Source organism: Alexandromys fortis, unplaced genomic scaffold, assembly GCF_014885135.2.
Source record: "Alexandromys fortis isolate MF-2015 unplaced genomic scaffold, M_Fortis_MF-2015_v1.1 scaffold_228, whole genome shotgun sequence".
NCBI lineage: Eukaryota > Metazoa > Chordata > Mammalia > Rodentia > Cricetidae > Alexandromys > Alexandromys fortis.
This window is the reverse complement of record NW_026068115.1, coordinates 1,604,402-1,624,284: the sequence shown is the minus strand read 5'-3', so window position 1 is coordinate 1,624,284 and position 19,883 is coordinate 1,604,402. Positions and strand designations below refer to the sequence as shown.

Genomic DNA, 19,883 nt, shown 5'->3' with positions numbered 1-19,883 from the left:
GTTTGGTCTTTTTATTGTGTCCCATATTTCCTGAATGTTTTGTGATGAGAATTTGTTGGCTTTGCTGTTTTCTTTGATCAGTGCGTTTATTTTCTCTATGGTGTCCTCAGAATCTGAGATCCTTTCTTCTATCTCTCGTATTCTATTGATTATGCTTGTTTCTGTAGACTCTGCTCGTTGTCCTAGATTTTCCATATCCAGCTGGTCCTCAGTGTGTGTTTTCTTCCTTGCTTCCATTTCAGTTTTTAATTCTTGAACTGTTTCCATTACCTGTTTGATTGTTTTTTCTTGGTTTCCCAGGGTATCATGTACGTATTTACTCATTTCTTCAAACTTTTTGTTATACTTCTCATCCATTTCTATAAGGGCGTTTTTCACATGTTGTTTAAGGGACTCTATTGCTTTCATAAAATCAATTTTTTCCACTTCTTCTGTGTTAGGGTGTTCAAGTCCTTCTGTTGTAAGATCATTGGGTTCTGGTGTTTTCATGTTGTTTTTCAGATTATTGGGTGGATTTTTGCCTTGGCGCCTGCCCATCTCCTCCTATCGATGCTATTTAATGGGTCTTTTAACACCAGATCAGGTTTCCCTGCTGGCCAGGGGTCCTCTTACAAAATGCCCTCGCTCTGTTTCCTGGCTCCTGCCGGGGGCCAAGATCCCTCTCACCCCTCAGAAGGGTCTTCAGGCACAGGACCCGGCTCCTCGTTCACCAGGGACCTCACCAACAAAAGGGCTACTACTCTGCAGGCCAGCCACCAAACCAAAGAAACTCCTGCTGCCCTCTGCCCTCAGCTCCCGACCCAGCGCCCAAACAGGCTAAACTGGGTGATCCCGCAGCCCTGCAGAAGGGAGGGGGAGTGAAGGAGGCCCCTGGGCACAAGCTGGGATGGGCCAGGGAGGGAGAGGTCGCCGCAGAGGAGGAGCAGCCCCAGCAGAGGGTACCTGCCCTCGCAGACTAACGGGGGGTTAAGGGGGTCGGGGAATGCCCCTGCTCGTTTCCTGTGTTCCTCCGCAGGCCCAGAACACTCTCCCCACTCAGGAGGGTCTTCAGGGTCAGGACCAGGCTCCCCGTTCGCCCGTGGACCTCGCCAATAAAAGGTCTACCACTCTGCAGGCCAGGCCCCAAAGAACCTACTTGATTTAGTAGTGGGGCGATCTGCTCTCAGTGTAGGCTTCACTGTTTCATGCTTGGACTATCCTGCATCCGCCGCCAGGGTCTGTGCGCTGGGTCTCCCTCTTTTCTTTTTTTTAATATTTATTTGTTTATTATGTAAACAGTGTTCTGCCTGTGTGTATGCCTGCATGACATAAGAGGGTGCCAGATCTCATTACAGATGGTTGTGAGCCACCATGTGGTTGCTGGGAATTGAACTCAGGTCCTCTGAAAGAACAGTCGATGCTCTTAACCACTGAGCCATCTCTCCTGCCCTAGAGTATTTTCTTTTCCCAGACAGTTTTTACCCACTGATGTTTTTGTAGATAACAAACTTCATTCAGTGTTTCAGATGCCTGTTATCATTAGGACCTCAGCTCTTCCTCAGCTACATCTTCTGAACTTTGGTCTTGACTTTAAAGTGCTTATTTGCCCATTTTCTTCGCTCTGTTTTAGGAATAACACAGAGGAAGAACAAAGTTAATAGATTAAGAACACAAGCTAGGTGGTGGCAGTGGTGCACGCACACCTTTTAATCCCAGCACTTTTGAGGCAGATACAGGCAGATCTCTCTGAGTTTGAGGCTAGTTTGGCCTACACAGCAAGTTCTAGAACAGCCAGGGCTATACAGAGAAACATTATTTTGAAAACAAAACAAAACAAAAAGAACATTGTTAGCATTTAGTTGGCAAAACAACTCTTTCCCAAAGGCTAACAGATGAGGTTGGAGAAGACACTTCAGTGACTTTCCAGTTAGCCTGAAGTTGGTGGTATTTTTGATTTACTCAGAGCAGGGCTGAAAGGTTTTAGGAACTGTGAGCCTAGCCCCATTGTTTCCACAGCGCTCTAACTTGTACATGTTCAGTTTCTGTTCCAGATGATCGAGCTGAACAACGAACCTGTCTTATTTGTGGGGATCGTGCTACAGGCTTGCACTATGGGATCATCTCCTGTGAGGGCTGCAAAGGCTTTTTCAAGAGGAGTATCTGCAACAAGCGTGTGTATCGGTGCAGTCGTGATAAGAACTGCGTCATGTCTCGGAAGCAGAGGAACAGGTGCCAGTACTGCCGCTTGCTCAAGTGTCTCCAGATGGGCATGAACAGGAAGGGTAAGCTGGTGCTTAGGGCTCTCTCTGCTACCCCTCATCTGTCCCCTCATCTGCAACTATTACACTTTTTAGTTATTTTTTCCATATGCATGCACTATATATAGTCCACCAACTTTTTCAGGGACTAATGACAGGAATTTAATTGGAAAGTCATGAAGTAGGACTTGATGTCGTTTTGCTAGAAACAGGGTATACTCAGACACAAGGTTTATTTAGAAGTTTTGTCTAGGAAGGTAAAGAGTTTGACATTTATTGAGTTTTCTGGGAGCTCTTACCCTACAGCAACATGAACAAACTGACTCTATGGAGCTTTGAAAGTTGAGTAGAGGAAACCAACTAGGAAGTTGTTAGAAATGCCCAGAAGGGCCCTGGAGAGAGTGGGCACTGCTTCTATGCACAGAGGAACCCGTGGAACTCAGAAAAGGGCATCAGATCCTGTGTAACTGGAGTTACAGACATTTGTGAGCTACCATATGGGTGCTGGGTACCAAACCTAGAATTGATCCCAGATCCTCTTCAAAACCAGCAGTGCTCATAACCACTGAGCCATCTCTCTAGGCCTCTAATGATTTATTTTTGAGGAGTTAGAAATGATGATGAAAAACCAAACTTGGGGGGAAAGGTAAAAATGAAGGATATTTGAGAGCTTTACTATTGAAAGGTGAGAGGGGCCTGGTAAGATGGCTCAGGAGGTAAAGGTGCCTGGCACCGAGCCTGACGACCTGTGTTCAGTTACTGCAACCCATATGCTGGAAGGAAGGAGTGAATCAGCTCCTGACAGTTGTCCTCTGACCTCCACAGGTGTGCTGTGGCATGTATAACCCACCATACACACGCATACAATAACAGGTGTAGAAAGAAATGTATAACCCACCATACACACGCATACAATAAATAAGAAAGAAAGAAAGAAAGAAAGAAAGAAAGAAAGAAAGAAAGAAAGAAAGAAAGAAAGGTAAGAGGGTTATTTAAGGACATTTAGATTAGGTGTCCTACAGTGTATTTGCAGAACTAACATTGAACACTTAGGTGTAGGTGCCGTAAACTCTTCTTTACTTTGTGTGTTGTCCTATTGACTCTTACTCTCGGTTTACACATGCAGCCGAGGGGTGAGTATGGTGATAGTTAATAATTTTGAAGTTACAATGTGTTATTAAGCAGAGCTGTGCCTAATCACAGAAGCAGTATAGTGTTCCCACAAATCTCCTGTGTGGCATAGCTGTTTGCATATTAGAATACCGTGTGCTTGCTGCATGTTAAACAAATGCCATAGTAGGGTATTTGAAGTGCTAAGTTTGTCCCCTGCCTATCTTTGTAGCTTCTCTGGCCAGAGCAGGAACTTGGGACCAGATGCCATTCCACATGTGCTCAAGTTTGTTTTTCTACTTGGAAGTACATTCTTTTCCCCAGTATTTTCGTCTCTTACAGAAATCCTTGCCAGTTGCCATTTCAGAGCAATACTGTTTTTCTACCTTCACCCTGATTTGGCTTTATACTACACTTTTCTCATTTTCCTTCATTGCCCAGGGTCTGTGAGTGCTAAGTCCCTGCTAAGTTGTGGGATACCTTCTTGACTGCATACATAGATCTTGGTTATTCATTTGGCATGTAGGATTCTGAACTTCTATCTAAACTCATCTGTTTTTTGTTTTTGGGAAGAAGAACCATACTTTATAGCTCCTGAAAGTTCTTACAGCCCAGAGACTGTGACACTTGGGTCAGAGAGTTGCCTGGTTTGCTTCCTTGAAACTGGCTTAGTAGCCTAGGGAAGGATGCTGAGGGAAAACCCTGCCCACTTCTGGTTGGTCTTGAGAAAGCAGAGCTAAATTAGACTTGCTCTGGGACTATTTAGGAAGTAAGAGATACTCTCTGAAACTTTCATGACTGGTAATGAATAATTTTACTTACTTGTCAAAAGCCATAGAACTGTACATTATAAAAAGTGACTTACTGGATATAAAAAGCTAGTCAAGCCATATGTGTTGGTGTGGAGGAACTGGGTGGAGAGATGAAGTCAACAGTGTGATGGATTTATCTAGCTGGTTTTAAAATGTACACTGAGGCACTAGGGAAGAAGGGAGCTGGCCTTGGAAAACAGCTTTTGACTGATATTGTAAGGTAAGGATAAAAACAATTGTATACAAACAAAGCATTCTGATTTGTAACATTGTTTCTCTCAAGGTTATATGTTAGGAATTCTGTCTCTTTTAATTGAATACTGTGGTTGAATAGACAAATATATTTGACAAAGGAGTTATTAATTAGCAAAGGCTAAAATGAATATCAGAGTCAGATATATTAATATGGGACTGGTGTCTGGACAGTAGAAAATGTGTGGGGTGTATGTGACTTAGTGTCCATGCATGTATTTCTATAAACCCTAACCACTACATGAGGCTAGACACAGCCAGTACCCAGAATCTGTTTTAAGTGTCAATACAAAGAGTAAGGTGTTAAAGGAGGGCTGCTTGTTGGTTCCCGGCCGCCTGGCTAGCTTGGACCCGAAATAATCACACAGAAACTGTATTAATTAAATCACTGCTTGGCCCATTAGCTCTAGCTTCTTATTGGCTAACTCTTACATCTGAATTTAACCCATTTCTATTAATCTGTGTATGGCCACATGGCTGTGGCTTACCAGGTAAAATTCCAGTGTCTGTCTCCGGCTGGGCTACATGGCATCTCTCTGACTCTGCCCTTCTTTCTCCCAGCATACAACTTAGCTTTCACTGCCTAGTTCTGTTCTTCCCTGCCATAGGCTCAAAGCAGTTCTTTATTCATTAACCAATAATAGCAACACATAGACAGAAGGACCCACCCACCCACACACCAGTAAGGTCTCCATGGGGAAATAGTTGAATTCAGGGCTGGAACAAGAAAAATATAATCATGGAGAGTTTTAGAGTACTTGAAAATAGGAGAGGTAATGGGGTGAAAACCCTGAAGAAATGACTTCATGGTGAAGAAAATTTACTGCTCTTGCAGAGGACCAGAGTCTGGATCCCAGCACCCACGCCAGGTGTTCACAAACACCTTTAACTCCATCTCTGGGAGATCCATGGCTCTTTTCTGACCTTCACAGGTACCCACATACACTTAATAAATAAACAAGAGCAAAAGTGTGCATGAGTGTGTGAGTGAGCACACAGGGCACAGTGAAAGGCACAGAAATCAACCTGAGAGCTCCTGGTAACCACAGTTGTTCTAACAGAATATCTCTAGATTTGTTCATAGGCTCAGAAATAAGTCTACGCATGCTTATTTAATAGAAATAACTAGCTGAATAAACAGAAGTGACCATTCTTCCTTATGAAAGAAATCCAGTGAGTAAGTAGAGAAGACATGACGTACAAGTTACAACATCACAGTACTGACTTACAGCTGAGATCCACTATAGGGATCCAACAGAAGTGAGCACTGGTTTAAACTATTGAAGTTTAACTCAAAAGGAAATTGTTTCCATGGAGAATTTACTTCAGCCAGAATGTGATGAAGGTTAGTGTCTTAGTCAAGGTTTCTGTTGTTGCAATGAAACACCAGGACCAAAAGATAAGTTGGGAGGAAAGGGTTTATTTTATTTGACTTCTAATTCCATATCACTGTTTATCAATGAAGGAAGTTGGGGCAGGAACTCAAACAGGGCAGGAACCTGGAGGCAGGAGCTAATGCAAAGGCCATGGAGGAGTGCTGCTTACTGGCTTGCTCAGCCTACTTTATTACAGAATCTAGGGCCACCAGCCTAAAGGTGGCACCATCCACATGGCTGGGCTGTTTCCATTCAGTCACTGATTTAAAAAATGTACTATAGGCTAACCTACAGCCTGATCCTATGGAAGCATTTTCTCAGCTGAGGTTCCCTCCTTTCAAATGACTTGCTTGTGTAAAGTTGTTCAGCACAATTGACCCCTTGTCAACCTGAAACACAAACACACTTTTCTTTTTCTCATTCATCCCCAAGTTTTCACATTAAAAACATAAATAGCGCCACAACACCCAGCGGGACTCCTTGTTGCGGGGCAGAGGTAGTAGGATCTCTGTTTGAGGGCAGTCTGTAGAACTGGTTCCAGGATGGCCAGGGCTACACAAAGAAATCCTGTCTCAAAAAAACAAAACAAAAAGACATAAATAACTTTAAAAGTCCCACAGTCTTTACAGATTCAAACACATTAAAGTTTAGTATTTCTAAAATATCCAATCTCTAAAAATCCAAAGTCTTAAAGATGTGGGTACCTATAAAAGTAAAAATTAAGTTAAAATCTTTCTTACTTCAAGAGGGAAGAACCAAGGCATAGTCACAATCAAATCCAAGCAAAATCAAACTCCCAAGAGTGTAGAGTAATGTCTAATGTCTGGGATCCACTCATGATCTTCAGGGTTTTTCCAAAGGACTTGGGTCAGTTCTCCAGCTCTGCCCTTTGCAGAGCTCAGGCAGGATCCTCTTCACTGCTGCTACTGTTTTGGTGGTCATCCCATGGCACTGGTATCTCCAACCCTGGTGTCTCTGCTGTAGATGGGCTGCACTTTTCATCAATAGCCTCTTCGTGGTGCCAAGCCTCAACATCTCAGCATGACCCATTCAATCCTGGGCTTTCAAATGCTACTGAGGCTGCAGCTTTACCAGTGGCCTCTCCTGGCCTCTCACAATGCCAAGCTTCAGCTGTTCTCCATGACCCCTTCATGCCTTCAAAATCAGTATCACCTGGGTGACTCTTAGCTTGTAACTTTAGCTTGTGTCAAGTCAAACTACCCTCCACCATAGTTAGTATCACTAGTAAGAATACCAATATAATTTACCCCGGTGAGAAGAATGCCAGGACTAGCACTGGCACACAGATGAGAGCCGAGGGAGGGAGGGGAGAGAGCATGAAGTTCATTATCAGAGTACTCATGAGAAAACTTAGGAGCCCTTATTGACAATTTTTTTTTAATTTTTTCTAATTTTTATTTTCTCTGTTTTTGGTTTTTCCAGACAAGGTTTCTCTGTGTAGCTCTGGCTGTCTTGGAACTCACTCTGTAGATCAGGCTGGCCTAGATATCACAGAGATGAACCTGCCTCTGTCTCTGCCTCTGTAGTGCTGGGATTAAAGACATAAACCACCCCCTCCAGCTAGAAGATTGTTTTTCAAAATAACTAACATGGTAGGAAGCGACAATGTAACACACTAGTGGAAAGTGTCAAGGTCAGAAGACAAAGACTAAAGAGTTGCTACAATTTGGAGAAAACAATAGAAATATGATTTCTTTCTTTTCAATATTTATTTAACTTTATTTTTATCTGCTTTTGGTATGAAGATGTCAGATTCCCGGGAACTGTTACAGAAAGTTGTCAGCTGTCTGCCTTGTGGGTGCTGGGAATTGAATCTTGGTTCTCTGGGAGAGCAGTCAGTGCTCTTGACCACTGAGCCATCTCTCCAGCCCCAAAACATGATTTCTAAGTGCAGTGTTGGGTTCTGGTTTGGCAGCTTACAGGTTTTTTAAGGTATCCCAGGGTATCCAGCACCCTCTGCTGGCCTTACTAGGCACCTGGCACATAGTGCACAGTCATATGCAGGCAAAACACCCACATGCATAGAGATAAATTCTAAAATTTAAACAAACAGTAACAACAAACCTGCAACCTAAGAGTCATTTGGGGACTAGATAACTAGATATATGGCTTGGTGTTTAAGAACATTTGCTGCCCCTGCAGGGGATCTGGATGGCACGCAGGCCCCACACGGTAAATCACAAACATTCATAACTATTTCCTGGGATCTGACTCCCTCTTCTGACCTGTGGGCACACATGGGTACACACAAGTAGGCAAGATACTCATATATATAAAATAAGAAAATACTAAGTAAGTTCCTTCAGCTTCAATTTCCTGCTTTTGTAATGAGAAACTAGTAAGGTGAACATTGCGATTAATAAAAACTCAATATCAAAAGCCATATGTGCATCTGCCTGGGTAGTAGAGTGCTGTTCCAATCCTTTATATTAAACTTGGGCAAAGAATAAAATATATTTTATTTTAAAATGCAACTGTTCATTCACACACACACACACTAAAATGTCCCTCAGAAATATCCCTTTCTTGTGGGATATTTGTAACTGTTACTTGTTAATAATGCTCCATTTTTGTTGGACATCTTGAATGTGTACAATATATGTGGTATACATCCACTACCTTGGGGACACAAAAGCATCTGCTGCTTATGGCCAACTTACAGCAATAATGTGTACTGTGTGTCCAGAATGGCCTGTGTTTTGATCTTGGCTTCATCATTTACTACATTATACTTTTAGTGAGGTGAGTTTTGTGTGTGTGTGTGTGTGTGTGTGTGTGTGTGTGTGTGCACTTAAGACAGGGTTTCACTATGTGGCTCTGACTGTCCTGGAACTCACTATGTAGTAGACCAGGCTGGCCCCAAATGCACATACATCAGCCTGCCTCTGCCTCCCGAGTGCTGGGATTAAACAACCATGAGTGCGCCACCACCGCCCGGCTTGGCTTCCTTTTCATTTTTAAATGACTGTGAGTGTGCTTCTGACTGTCTTATATTTCCTTCTAGCTATCAGAGAGGATGGCATGCCTGGAGGCCGGAATAAGAGCATTGGGCCAGTTCAGGTGAGTTCTTGCACCCTCTCTCTTAGTGTGATCTGGAAGCTTAGTGCTCCAAATGTTCCTGTAGCTGTTCACCTTGAGTCTCTCTCCTGCTATTTTGGCTTTCACTTCTGTAAAGCTGTGTATAGAGTCTGAATGTTTAAAGTCTAAAGCTCTTCTTATGATCCCTTAATCCTTCCTAAGAATTTCACAGGTCATGAACTCAGTTCTGGTTCCAAATCATCCAGAGAAATATTTTTCCCCTTTGATCAATAACTTAGTTATAGGTAACTTAGCCTGGCAGAAATTAGCAACAATCATATACTCCCTCCTCCCCCCCCGCAGTGTGTATTTTTATTGTGGGTGTGGAGTTGAAACAGGGTTTTTCTGTGTAACAGCTCTGGCTGTCTCAGAACTTACTTTGTAGAGCAGGTTGGCCTCAAACTCAAAGAGATCCACCTGTGAAGCAGAATGCATCAGATGGGGGAATGTGAATCAAATAATTCCACACTAGCTCTGAATAGGGTCTTCTAAGGATTTTCTTTAATAAAAGGGAAACTCAAGCCGGGCAGTGGTGGCGCACGCCTTTAATCCCAGCACTCGGGAGCCAGAGGCAGGCGGATCTCTGGGAGTTCTAGGCCAGCCTGGTCTACAAGAGCTAGTTCCAGGACAGGCTCCAAAGCTACGGAGAAATCCTGTCTCGAAAAACTTAAAAAAAAAAAAATAAAAAGGAAACTCAAAGGATCACATTGAGGAAACAGGAAACAGGTGTGGAAGAGGCGAGCAGTGACTTATTTCCACGCGCACCTGGTCCAGCCTCTCAAAGGCCATTGGCTGAAGGAGGTTCCGCATCACACCTGTCTGTCTCCCCAGTGCTGGGATTAAAGGTGTATGCCGCCACCACCTGGCTGTTGTTCATATAAAATAGTAATAATAGTCTTCCTTTCCATGGGTATTTACCAAGTTCCTACTCTGTTAGTCTATATACTGTGGTCTCAGTCTAATGAGACAGATACTAAATAGACACAGTACACTGAGAGTTAGCAGATGTAGAGGCTGGAGACAGTCATGAAAAGGTTCCTTAAGGTACTTTTGAACTTATCCTTGAAGGGGAAGGAAGAAGTAGTTGTGTTGAAAAGGTACACATCATTTATCAAAGCTACACAGAATAGACTGGAATGGCCTAAAGACAGATCCTTTAAAAAAAAAAACACACACACACTCACACACACACACACACACACGGAGGTAGTTCAGTGAAGCAGGAGCACTTGGCACATGCAGTAACACGGTAAGAAGTAAGGTAGAGTCCTTGAATTTCTATTAGTTCTCTAAGGAGGGGCCTCAGCTGTCTTTGGCCATCGGCTCATATGTAAAGCCTTTATGGGGCCATCCTACATCTCCTGTTCCTACTAGCAAGCAGAAGGGCCTCCAGAGTCTAGAAAATTGGGTCTATTTTATGACCCAGCCATCAAAATAATCCTCAAACACATGAGGAACCAGGGTCAGTTTTACAAATTTTTGCTGTGTACCAAGAAGCAATCACTTAACAGTTGTAAACAGGGAGAGTGTCATATACAGATTTGCATTTTAGAAAAAAAGTTAATGGAAATGGTTTAAAATGGGTTTGCAGAAGCCTATTCAACGAACGAGATTGATTGCAGCCCAGTGGCAGAGTTCAAGGCCAACCTGGTCTACCAAGTGAGTTCCAAAGCTACAGAGAAACCATGTCTTGAAGAAAACAAGCAAACAAACAAACAAAAAAGAGTCAGGTAATAGTTTGAAGTAGGACAATGACAGCACAGATCAGAAGGCAGAAAGAGAGCCAAGAGAGAGTTCATAAGCAAATTAAAGGATTTCTCCAATTAAGTATAAACAAATGAAAGATAAGAAATCTGAGATGTGTCCTCTGCGTGGGTACACAGCATGTACTAAATCAATGTGTATATATTTGTGTAACACTCCTAATTTTACTGTTTTGATTTGTTTAATCAAGCATTTTTATTCATGTTGAAAATTTTTTCTCTTGAAAAATAATTTATTTCACTCTGGTCTGAAAACAGCATGTGATTGTGTTTGTGTGATATGTGGGGTGTGGGTGCTGTCATCCATATAAACACTTGTGGAGGGCAGAGATTGGTATTGGGATGTCTCTATTTGTTCTCTGCCTTATTTTTTGAGACAAGGTCTTTTACTAAACCTCAGGTTTGCCATTGCTCCTAGACAGGCTGGCCGGAGTCCTCAGTATGCACCTGTCTGCCTGCTCCTCAGCACTGAGATACCAGTGTACATTGCTATGCCTGGCTTTTCTGTGGACACTGGGGTCTGTGTTCAGATCTCTCTCTGGCTCAGCAAACACTTTACTCACTGAGCTCTCTCAATCTTTAAGTGTATATCAGTGTCCTCAGCGGTTTTTATCTTTTATAATCGAAAACTCTACCTCTTGAATTCACCATGTTCCAGATGCTAACTCCTTCCCTCTAATTTCATAGGCTGCTTTGAAGGGATGGTGGTTTGTTGGCTGCACAGCCTGTTTTTTTTCTAGTTTAGCTCATGTTGCCTGGGCTTTTTTGGTGTCTTTTCCATGAAATCATTGCTAAGACCAACCTTGGAAGACTTTTCTTCTATTTTTCTCCAGGAATTTTACAGTTTCAGACCTTACATTTAATAAATTTTGAGTTGATCTTTGTGTGTAGTATAAGAAAAGAGGACTCTCTTTTTCTCTTTCTTTGCTCCTGCCTGTATGCATGAGACTGCCAAACGTTTGCCTGGCACTGTTAGTTGAAGAGATTATTCTTTCCCCACTGTGTAGTCTTCGACTTTTGTTGAAGGTTGTTTGACCATATATTTCTGAGTGTAATTGTAGGCTTTTATTTTATTCTGTTGAGCTATATGTCTGTACCAGTGTTTTGATTACTGCAGCACAATAGTATGCTTTAACACCAGGAAGTGTACAGCTCTGGTTTCTCCACGTAACAGCCTTAGCTGTCCTGAATTTATAGACCAGGTTGGCCTCTAACTCACAGAGATCCACTTGCCCCTGTCTTCCAGGTGCTGGGATTAAAGGCGTGTGCCACCAAGCCTGGCTCAGTGTGTAGTTTCTTTTAACAATGTTTTGTGCTTGTCACTGTGTAAGTCTTTGATCCTCTCAACTTTATTACATTTTTATGCTATTCTAAGTGGAATTGTTTCCTTAAATTTTTCTTTTCATATGGGAGGTGCACCCTTAATCCCAACATTTAGGAGGCAGAGGAAGGCAATCTCTGAGTGCCAGGACAGCCTGGGCTACACAGAAAAACCCTGACTCAAAATAACAAACAAAAAAAATTGGGGGGGCTAGAGAGATGGCTCAGAGGTTAGGAGCACTGCCTGTTCTTCCGAAGGTCCTGAGTTCAATTCCCAGCAACTACATGGTGGCTCACAACCATCTGTAATGAGATCTGGTGCAGAATACAGTATATATAATAAATAAATAAATCTTAAAAAAATGGCCAACTTTAAAAAGAAAAAAAAGCAAAAAAAATTTTTTTTTCAGCTTGTTTCCTGATAGACTATAAACAAAAGAATTGGTTTATGTTGATTGTGTATCAGAAAATACAGATATTTATATTATAATTCATAGCAGTAGCAAAATCACAGTTATGAAGTAGCAACAAATTATATTTGGTGGGTTCACACAACACGAGCAACTGTATTAAGGGGTTGAAGCATTAGAAAGGTTGAGAACTATTGCTATAGTAGCACCTAATGCATTCTTAGTGCCCTGCCAGGGGATGCTCAGGTCCTACTGTTTCCTCTAGAACTGAAGACACCAGTGGTTAGAAAAGCCATTTCACCTGCTATTGTGTTTGAGGGTTTTTCTTGTTGTTGATGTTGTTATTTTGTTTTTTTGAGACAGGGTTTCTCTGTGTAGCTCTATCCATTCTAGAACTCACTCTGTAGACCAGGCTGTCCTCTGGCTCAGAGATCTTTCTATATTTATGTCCTGAGTGCTGGGTTTAAAGACATGTTCTTCCACCACCCAGTTATGTTTGAGTTTTTATGCTAAGCATATTATTTTGGTTTTTATGGGTAGTGTGTTAGAGCTGTGATCTTTAAGTTCTCAGTTGTGTTTGTCTATTCTTTTTTCTTTTTTTCAAGACAGGGTTTCTCTCAGGCTGGCCTTGTAGTCTTCCTTCTCAGCCTCCTTGAGCAAATTCTACCAGCATGTACCATCACAACCAGCTGTAGAGATGACTCAGTGGTTAAGAGCACTGACTGCTCTTCCAGGGGTCCTGAGTTCAAGTCCCAGCAATCACAGCCATCTATAGTGGGATCTGATGCCTTCTTTTGGCGTGCGGATAGAGCAATCATATACATAAAATTATAAAAAGAATAAAAGACAAACTCACAGAAATCCACCCATCTGCCTCTGCTTCCTGAGTGCTGGGATTAAAGGCGTGCACTATCACTACCCATCTGTGTTTAGCTAGTCTTAATAAAAACAAGGAGACAGAGGCAGGCGGATCTCTGTGAGTTGGAGGCTAGCCTGGTCTACAAGAGCTAGTTCCAGGACAGGCTCCTCCAAAGCCACAGAGAAACCCTGTCTCAAAACAAAAACAAAACAAAACAAAACAAACAAAAAACCCGCAAAAAACAACAAGGAGAGATAGGAGAGATGGAGTTTCCATTTACTAAGCATCTATTCTCTGTCTGTTTTATAACTTTATCTTGGGTTAACTCCCAAGTCTGTCTGACTTTGACCTGTATACTTCTCTGCTCTACCTCTGATGGAATAGCCATGAGCTACAAAGGGGTAATATTGCCTCTGTTTGCAGGCAGAGAAGCTGAAGCACAGAGAGTTCAAGTGACTTGACTCTCCCAGGAGTATCTGGCTAGGAAATAACAAATGAAATTAGAACCCAGGTCAAGCATTTCCAACAAATTCTGTTCTCTCTGTAGTCAGTGTATCAGTGATTGCTCACTGTCCCATGGTGCTCACAGGGGAAAGCAGTCACAACTCCCAGGTAGAGTAAACTGCCTTCATGGGTTGGCTCTTTTCACTCAGCCCACGTCTTCACACTCTGTTCTTGCTGTCAGTACCATCTCTCGAGTGACAACAATTTCAGGGTTCTAAGGACCATTAAGAGAAAAGCTGGAGTTTATTTCTTTGGTATATATGACTTAATTTTCAAAAACAGTTGCTCCATTTCAGTGTATACACCAAATAATTTCAGACCAGCTCCTTTGTTTATCTACTAGTTAAATCCTTCTTGCCTAGTCCCATATTCTCATTAATATTCAGTTCTTTTTTTTTTTTAAACTTTATTATGCCAGGCACTGGTAGCACATGTCTTTAATTCCCAGCTCTTGGGAGGCAGAGGCTGGCAAATCCCTGTGAGTTCAAGGCCAGCCTTGTCTACAGAATGAGTTCCAGGACAACCAAAGCTGTTACACAGAAAAATCCTGTCTTGGAAAAAAAAAAGGCAAAAACAAACAAAAAACTGTATTATTACTGGGAAGAGTGGAGTGATCAGAAACTAGAGTCAGGATAAATGAGAGAATAATATATGAATTTAAAAAAATTATTATCATTATTTTATATGTCTGTACATGTGTGCCCTTGTGTGCTCACATGTGTGATGTGTGCATGCAGGCACACAAGTACCACAGTTCACTGTTGGAGGTGTTTGTTTTCTCCTTTACATCGCTTCCAGGGGTTGAACTGAGGTCCTCAGGCTGGAATGGCAAACTCGGTTCCCTGCTGTTCCTGTAGTGGTGCATTCTGAAAGCTTTTGTTTATGACCATGACAGTTCAGGGTTTTCTTAAAGGCCGCTAGAGCAAATACATATGCAGGTCTGAACCAAACAAGCCTGGGAGAAAATGGACTTTGCGGTTTCCATAGAAACATCATATAAAATCCTTAGCACTTACTCTGTCTGCTCTGTGTTGACTGTGACCAGTTAGGCCTCAGTCCTAAGTTAGATACTGTATAGAAGATATAGTTTTCTATAGAGTACTGGGCTAAGTTCTAGTATATTTCTGTTTCTTCCTCATACCCCTGACCACATCTAGGTGCACACAGTATGACTTATGTGAGCTGTAATTTCTTCAAAGTTTTATTTAATAGAGTAATAGACTAGGTGATATTCTTTTTTTTTTTTTTTTCTTTCTGTTTTTGTTTGGTTTGGCTTGGTTTTTGGTTTTTGGAGACAGGTTTTCTCTGTGAAATAATCCTGGCTGGCTGTCCTGGAACTTACTCTGTAGACCACGCTGACCTTGAATTCACAGAGCTATTCCTGCCTCTGTCTCCCAAATGCTGGGATTAAAGGTGTGCACCACCACTGCCCGGAAAAAGAAAATCCACGTGACAGTACACGTCAGTTCTTACCAGGTGAACACCACGTACTTAATACCCACTTATTATACACTTCTGCTAATGATATGTTACTATGAGTATTCTGTAACAATGACAACCCAGTTTGGTGACACACTCCTATAGATTCGGCTACTTGAAAGATTGAAGTAGAAGGACTTCTTGAGCCTAGGAATTTAAGACTATCCTGAGCACTGTAACAAGACCTGTCTCAAACAAAGCAACCCAAAGATGATGATATTGTAACTTTCAGTGCTTCTTTAATTGTTATTCTTGCTAGCCCCCTTTCTAAGTATCTGAATTGATTAATCCTCAAGAATCCAGTGAGGTGGGGATTTTGTTCTATCTACCAAACTAATGGACATACTTCACATGACATAATTCAGTAACTTTACCAAGTTTGTTCCAGAAGTCTGGATTTGACAAAAGATGGTGTACTTCCTGAATTTATACTATTAACCATGATGCTGCCCTTCTTTTCTCAGAATCCATATAGTTATGAATAGTAAATAATGCTAGATAATTTTACAAAGGAGATAACATTCATTATTGGGTAGAGCAAATAGGGGATTGTCATTGAAGAATGAAGTTTCAGTTAGGAAAGTGAGGACGCAAAGACAAGAGTTGAGGAATAGACTTTGTGTCTGGAAGGTAGGGTAAATGGGCAAGGGAAAAGTCAAAGATTGTGTCCAGATATACTGGGCATAGCCAAGGAACTCCAACGAGTATGAGAGACCTGGAGTATAAACTTGGTGTCCTACAGACAAAACAGGAGGTATCTACAGTATCAGCTGTAACATGTGTCCATTTCTTGTCAAAGATATCAGAAGAAGAGATTGAAAGAATCATGTCTGGACAAGAGTTTGAGGAAGAAGCCAATCACTGGAGCAACCATGGTGACAGCGACCACAGTTCCCCTGGGAACAGGGCTTCAGAGAGCAACCAGCCCTCGCCAGGCTCCACATTGTCATCCAGGTAAGCTAAAGGCAAGCCCAGTATCATCATCTGTGGACCACCCAGCAAGTCGCTCTCCAAAGAACTTCTGATAGAGTGCTCCTCTGCCAGGCTCTTGGGGACCAAGATGGTACAAGCCCAGGCTTCTTCCAAGACCAAAACAAAATGTCCTCAGTCTCTTTTTCAGACTGATAAGCACCACTTCTGTGCATGCCTACATAGGCTTCAGTTTGCAGAATAACATTTTAATACACTGTTTGCAGAACTGAGTTCACAGTTTTTCTGACTCACGAGAGTCAGTGTTATTGGGGAACTGAAGATTAAAGTCTCAGGGGCTAGAGAGATGGCTCAGCGGTTAAGAAGACTGGCTATTCACCAGAGGTCTTGAGTTCAATTCCCAGCAACCACATGGTGACTCACAACCATCTATAATGAGATCTGGTGCCCTCTTCTGGCCTGCAGGCACACACACACACACACACAGGCAGAACAATGTATACATAATAAATAAGTAAATCTTTAAAAAACCTCTTGAGGCAATCATGCTATCTTAAGTTAGCTAATAGCTGTAAATATGGCTTTTAGCTATAATGGAGGGCTCCTTGCCCCAGAAGTCTTTCATATAGGACAAGAATTAAAGATATTTTCTTGAAATCTCTGGAGAGATGGCTCAGAGGTTAAGAGCACTGACTGCTCTTTCAGAAGTCCTGAGTTCCATTCCCAGCACCCAGCACCCACTCACAACCATCTGTAATGGAATCTGATGACCTCTTTTGAAGTGCAGGCAAACATGCAGACAGAACACTCATATACATAAATAAATAAATCTTTTTGTTTGTTTTGTTTTCTGAGACAGGATTTCTCTGTATAATAGTCCTGGCTGTCCTGGAACTAGCTCTTGTAGACCAGGATGGCTTCGAACTGACAGAAATCTGCCTGCCTCTGACTCCCAAGTGCTGGGATTAAAGGCGTGTGCCACCACTGCCCAGCATAAATAACTCTTTAAAAAATAAATAAATAATAAGTGAGAATAAGATGTCACATGGTATGGCCTGTGGAGATTGCTCAGGCTGTAAAGTGCTTGCTCTGTAGTCATGAGGCCCCAGGTTGGATCCCCAGCTCCCACATAAAAGCAAGGTGCAGTGAGGACTATATAGACTTTGTTTCCTTCTAGCACTAGGGAGGCTGTGGCCTCTGAGGCTCAGTGGCCAGCTAATTTAACTGAATTTATAAGCTCCAGGTCTTTTTAGACACCCTGTCTCAGAAGGATAAGGTGGAAAACCATTGAGAGAGTTACTTGACATAAATCTCAGGCCTGTACACACACACACACACACACACACACCATCATATATGCACATGATAAAAGAAAGAAATCCTCCTTTTATAAAAAGGTCATTCTAGGACAGGCAGGACTACATAGGGATCCTGTTTCCAAATAGACAAACAAAAATTTAAAAGGCCATATAGTAACTATTTTAAATTTTCTACGTCTGGCCTGGGTCCCAGCACCCCAACTGTGCCTTAGTGGCTCAAAAGCTGCACACACCATATGTATAAAACAGTGAGTGTGGCTTTGTTCCCGTAAAAAACTCAATTTACCAAAAATAGGTCTTAGGCTAGGTCTGGCCTATAAACTATAGTTTGCCAAACTCAGTCATAGGAAATACATCTAGGAAAAGCTAAATGATTTTCAATATGATAAATAATGGGCTGGGGAGATGGTTCACCAGGTAAAGGCACCTGCCGCCAAGTCTGATAGCCACACAGTGGAAGAGGAGAGCTCCACACGTGCGTCAGGAGAAATATAAATAAACAGATGTAACTTCTTTGTCAGTTGAGAAAAATGATTAGATTTCTCCCAAAAAGAGGAAACAGGGAAGAGCTTGCCTTCCTCTTCATATTCAATTAGAGCTTTTTATTCCATTATTTGTTCCCTTGTTCTTTCTTTTTAGGATTTAGGACCTCAAGCTATATTTCATGCCAGGTACTGGATTTGGTTTTTAGACTAATAAAGTCCATTTAGCCTACCCTGTGCCTTTGTTTTCCTAACAGTAAAACAACAATATAAACACACATTTTTGTCACAATAGTCTACTGGTATACATTAAAAACTCTTTCAATCTGGGCTTGGTGGTAAAGACCTACTGTCTCAACTATCGGGGAGGTTGAGGCAGGAGGATGACAACTTCAAAACCTGCCTGGGCTACAGAATGAATTCAGGGTTGGCCCTGGCAACTAGCCCTAGAGACCAGATCTCAAATATATTAGAAGGTAGAAGAGCATTAGGATAGAGCACAATGGCCAAGCACCTACCTAGCATGACTGAGGTGCTAGTTGTGACATCAGGACAAAGATTTCAACCAATCCTTATTTATTTATATCTCCTATACTGCTGGTCACTGAGTTTGCCAATGATGAGCCCCATACTTCTGTACCCTCACAGAGTCCGTGTCTCATGGCTGGAATCTAATGGGTAGACAGACATGCATGTAATCTTAATTTTGTCCCATGACTTGATTAGTTACAGACTTTATGACCAGAGAACTCCTTGGCTATCTTATTCCTTTGAGCATGTACTCAACCTGCCATGGCTTTTCCTGATGTGAAGTTTTTCTCTCCAGTAGGTCTGTGGAACTAAATGGATTTATGACATTCAGGGACCAGTACATGGGGATGTCAGTGCCTCCACATTATCAATACATACCACACCTTTTTAGCTATTCTGGCCATTCACCACTTCTGCCCCCACAAGCTCGAAGCTTGGACCCTCAGTCCTACAGTCTGATTCACCAGCTGATGTCAGCCGAAGACCTGGAGCCATTGGGCACACCCATGTTGATTGAAGATGGGTGAGTGAATTCTGCCCTGCTGGGCCCTTTAGTCTCAAAATGTTCCTACCATGCACCAGTTGTATCCCCAGCTTTGTCATTGAAGGCGTTGGTCCCTCGTGTTTCCTTAAGCATCTTTTCTCAGAGAGTTCAGGTTACTTTTTAGTTCCTATGAAATTGGGATTGAAGAGCCTTCATTTCTTTGTGGGTCTATGTAAACCAAGCCCTGAAATGGTTGGTTTTGTGTCAGAAATAAGCTTTACATCAGGCCTAAGGTTTTTAAATCATTCAAACCCTAATCGGTTGTGACCTGTCTATATACCTAGCCAACATGCCCATTAGTAACCAATGGCATGTGACTGGCAGCCTTTGGTACAGACCTGAATGGTGGAAGAGATACCTCAGTCTGCATTTGGCTCTATTGGGGTGCTGCATAGTTCATCATCTGGGCCACTCATTCTTGCACCTATTACTTTTTAGGTACAGAACATGGGTTGCTAGAGTCCTTAGGCCTCCCAAAAAGTATCTTGAGATCCTCAGCTAGGCTCCAGTTTCAGAATAGTAGACTTAAATACATAAAGGAAGGATCCCCCAGAGCTTTTATATGTAAGGAATGAGGAAGAAGATGACAAGGGGACCCAGGACCTTGAAAGGAATAAATCTGAGTGAGACTCAAAGGCCCCTGTGGGCTAGAGCTGAGAAATAGTTTTTTAGAAAGGCTGAGCAGCTCTAGTTCCTGAACTGTCACCACCAGGGGGCACAGTGAGGACAGGAAAGGCTTCTGAATGCCTGTTCTCTGCAGCAGTCTGGCCCTTGGATTTGTTTGGCTTTGTGTTTTGTTTTTGTTTCTGTTTTCTTGTATGTGTGGTTGTTGTTCCTCATACTAGGTATGCTCTAG

General features: G+C 42.2%; 1 protein-coding gene across 3 annotated transcripts in view; it reads left to right on the top strand.

The window, feature by feature from the left end:
- Positions 1-19,883, top strand: part of Nr6a1 (nuclear receptor subfamily 6 group A member 1) — a 169,961-nt gene that overhangs the window by 133,700 nt on the left and 16,378 nt on the right. For 2 of the 3 annotated variants that reach the window (XM_050124837.1, XM_050124839.1), the window contains 4 exons: positions 2,019-2,261; positions 8,813-8,868; positions 16,021-16,175; positions 18,779-19,006. In XM_050124837.1, the coding sequence (XP_049980794.1) occupies positions 2,019-2,261; positions 8,813-8,868; positions 16,021-16,175; positions 18,779-19,006 (682 nt within the window). The remainder of the gene's footprint in view (positions 1-2,018; positions 2,262-8,812; positions 8,869-16,020; positions 16,176-18,778; positions 19,007-19,883) is intronic. The other variant, XM_050124838.1, reaches the window with a different exon arrangement.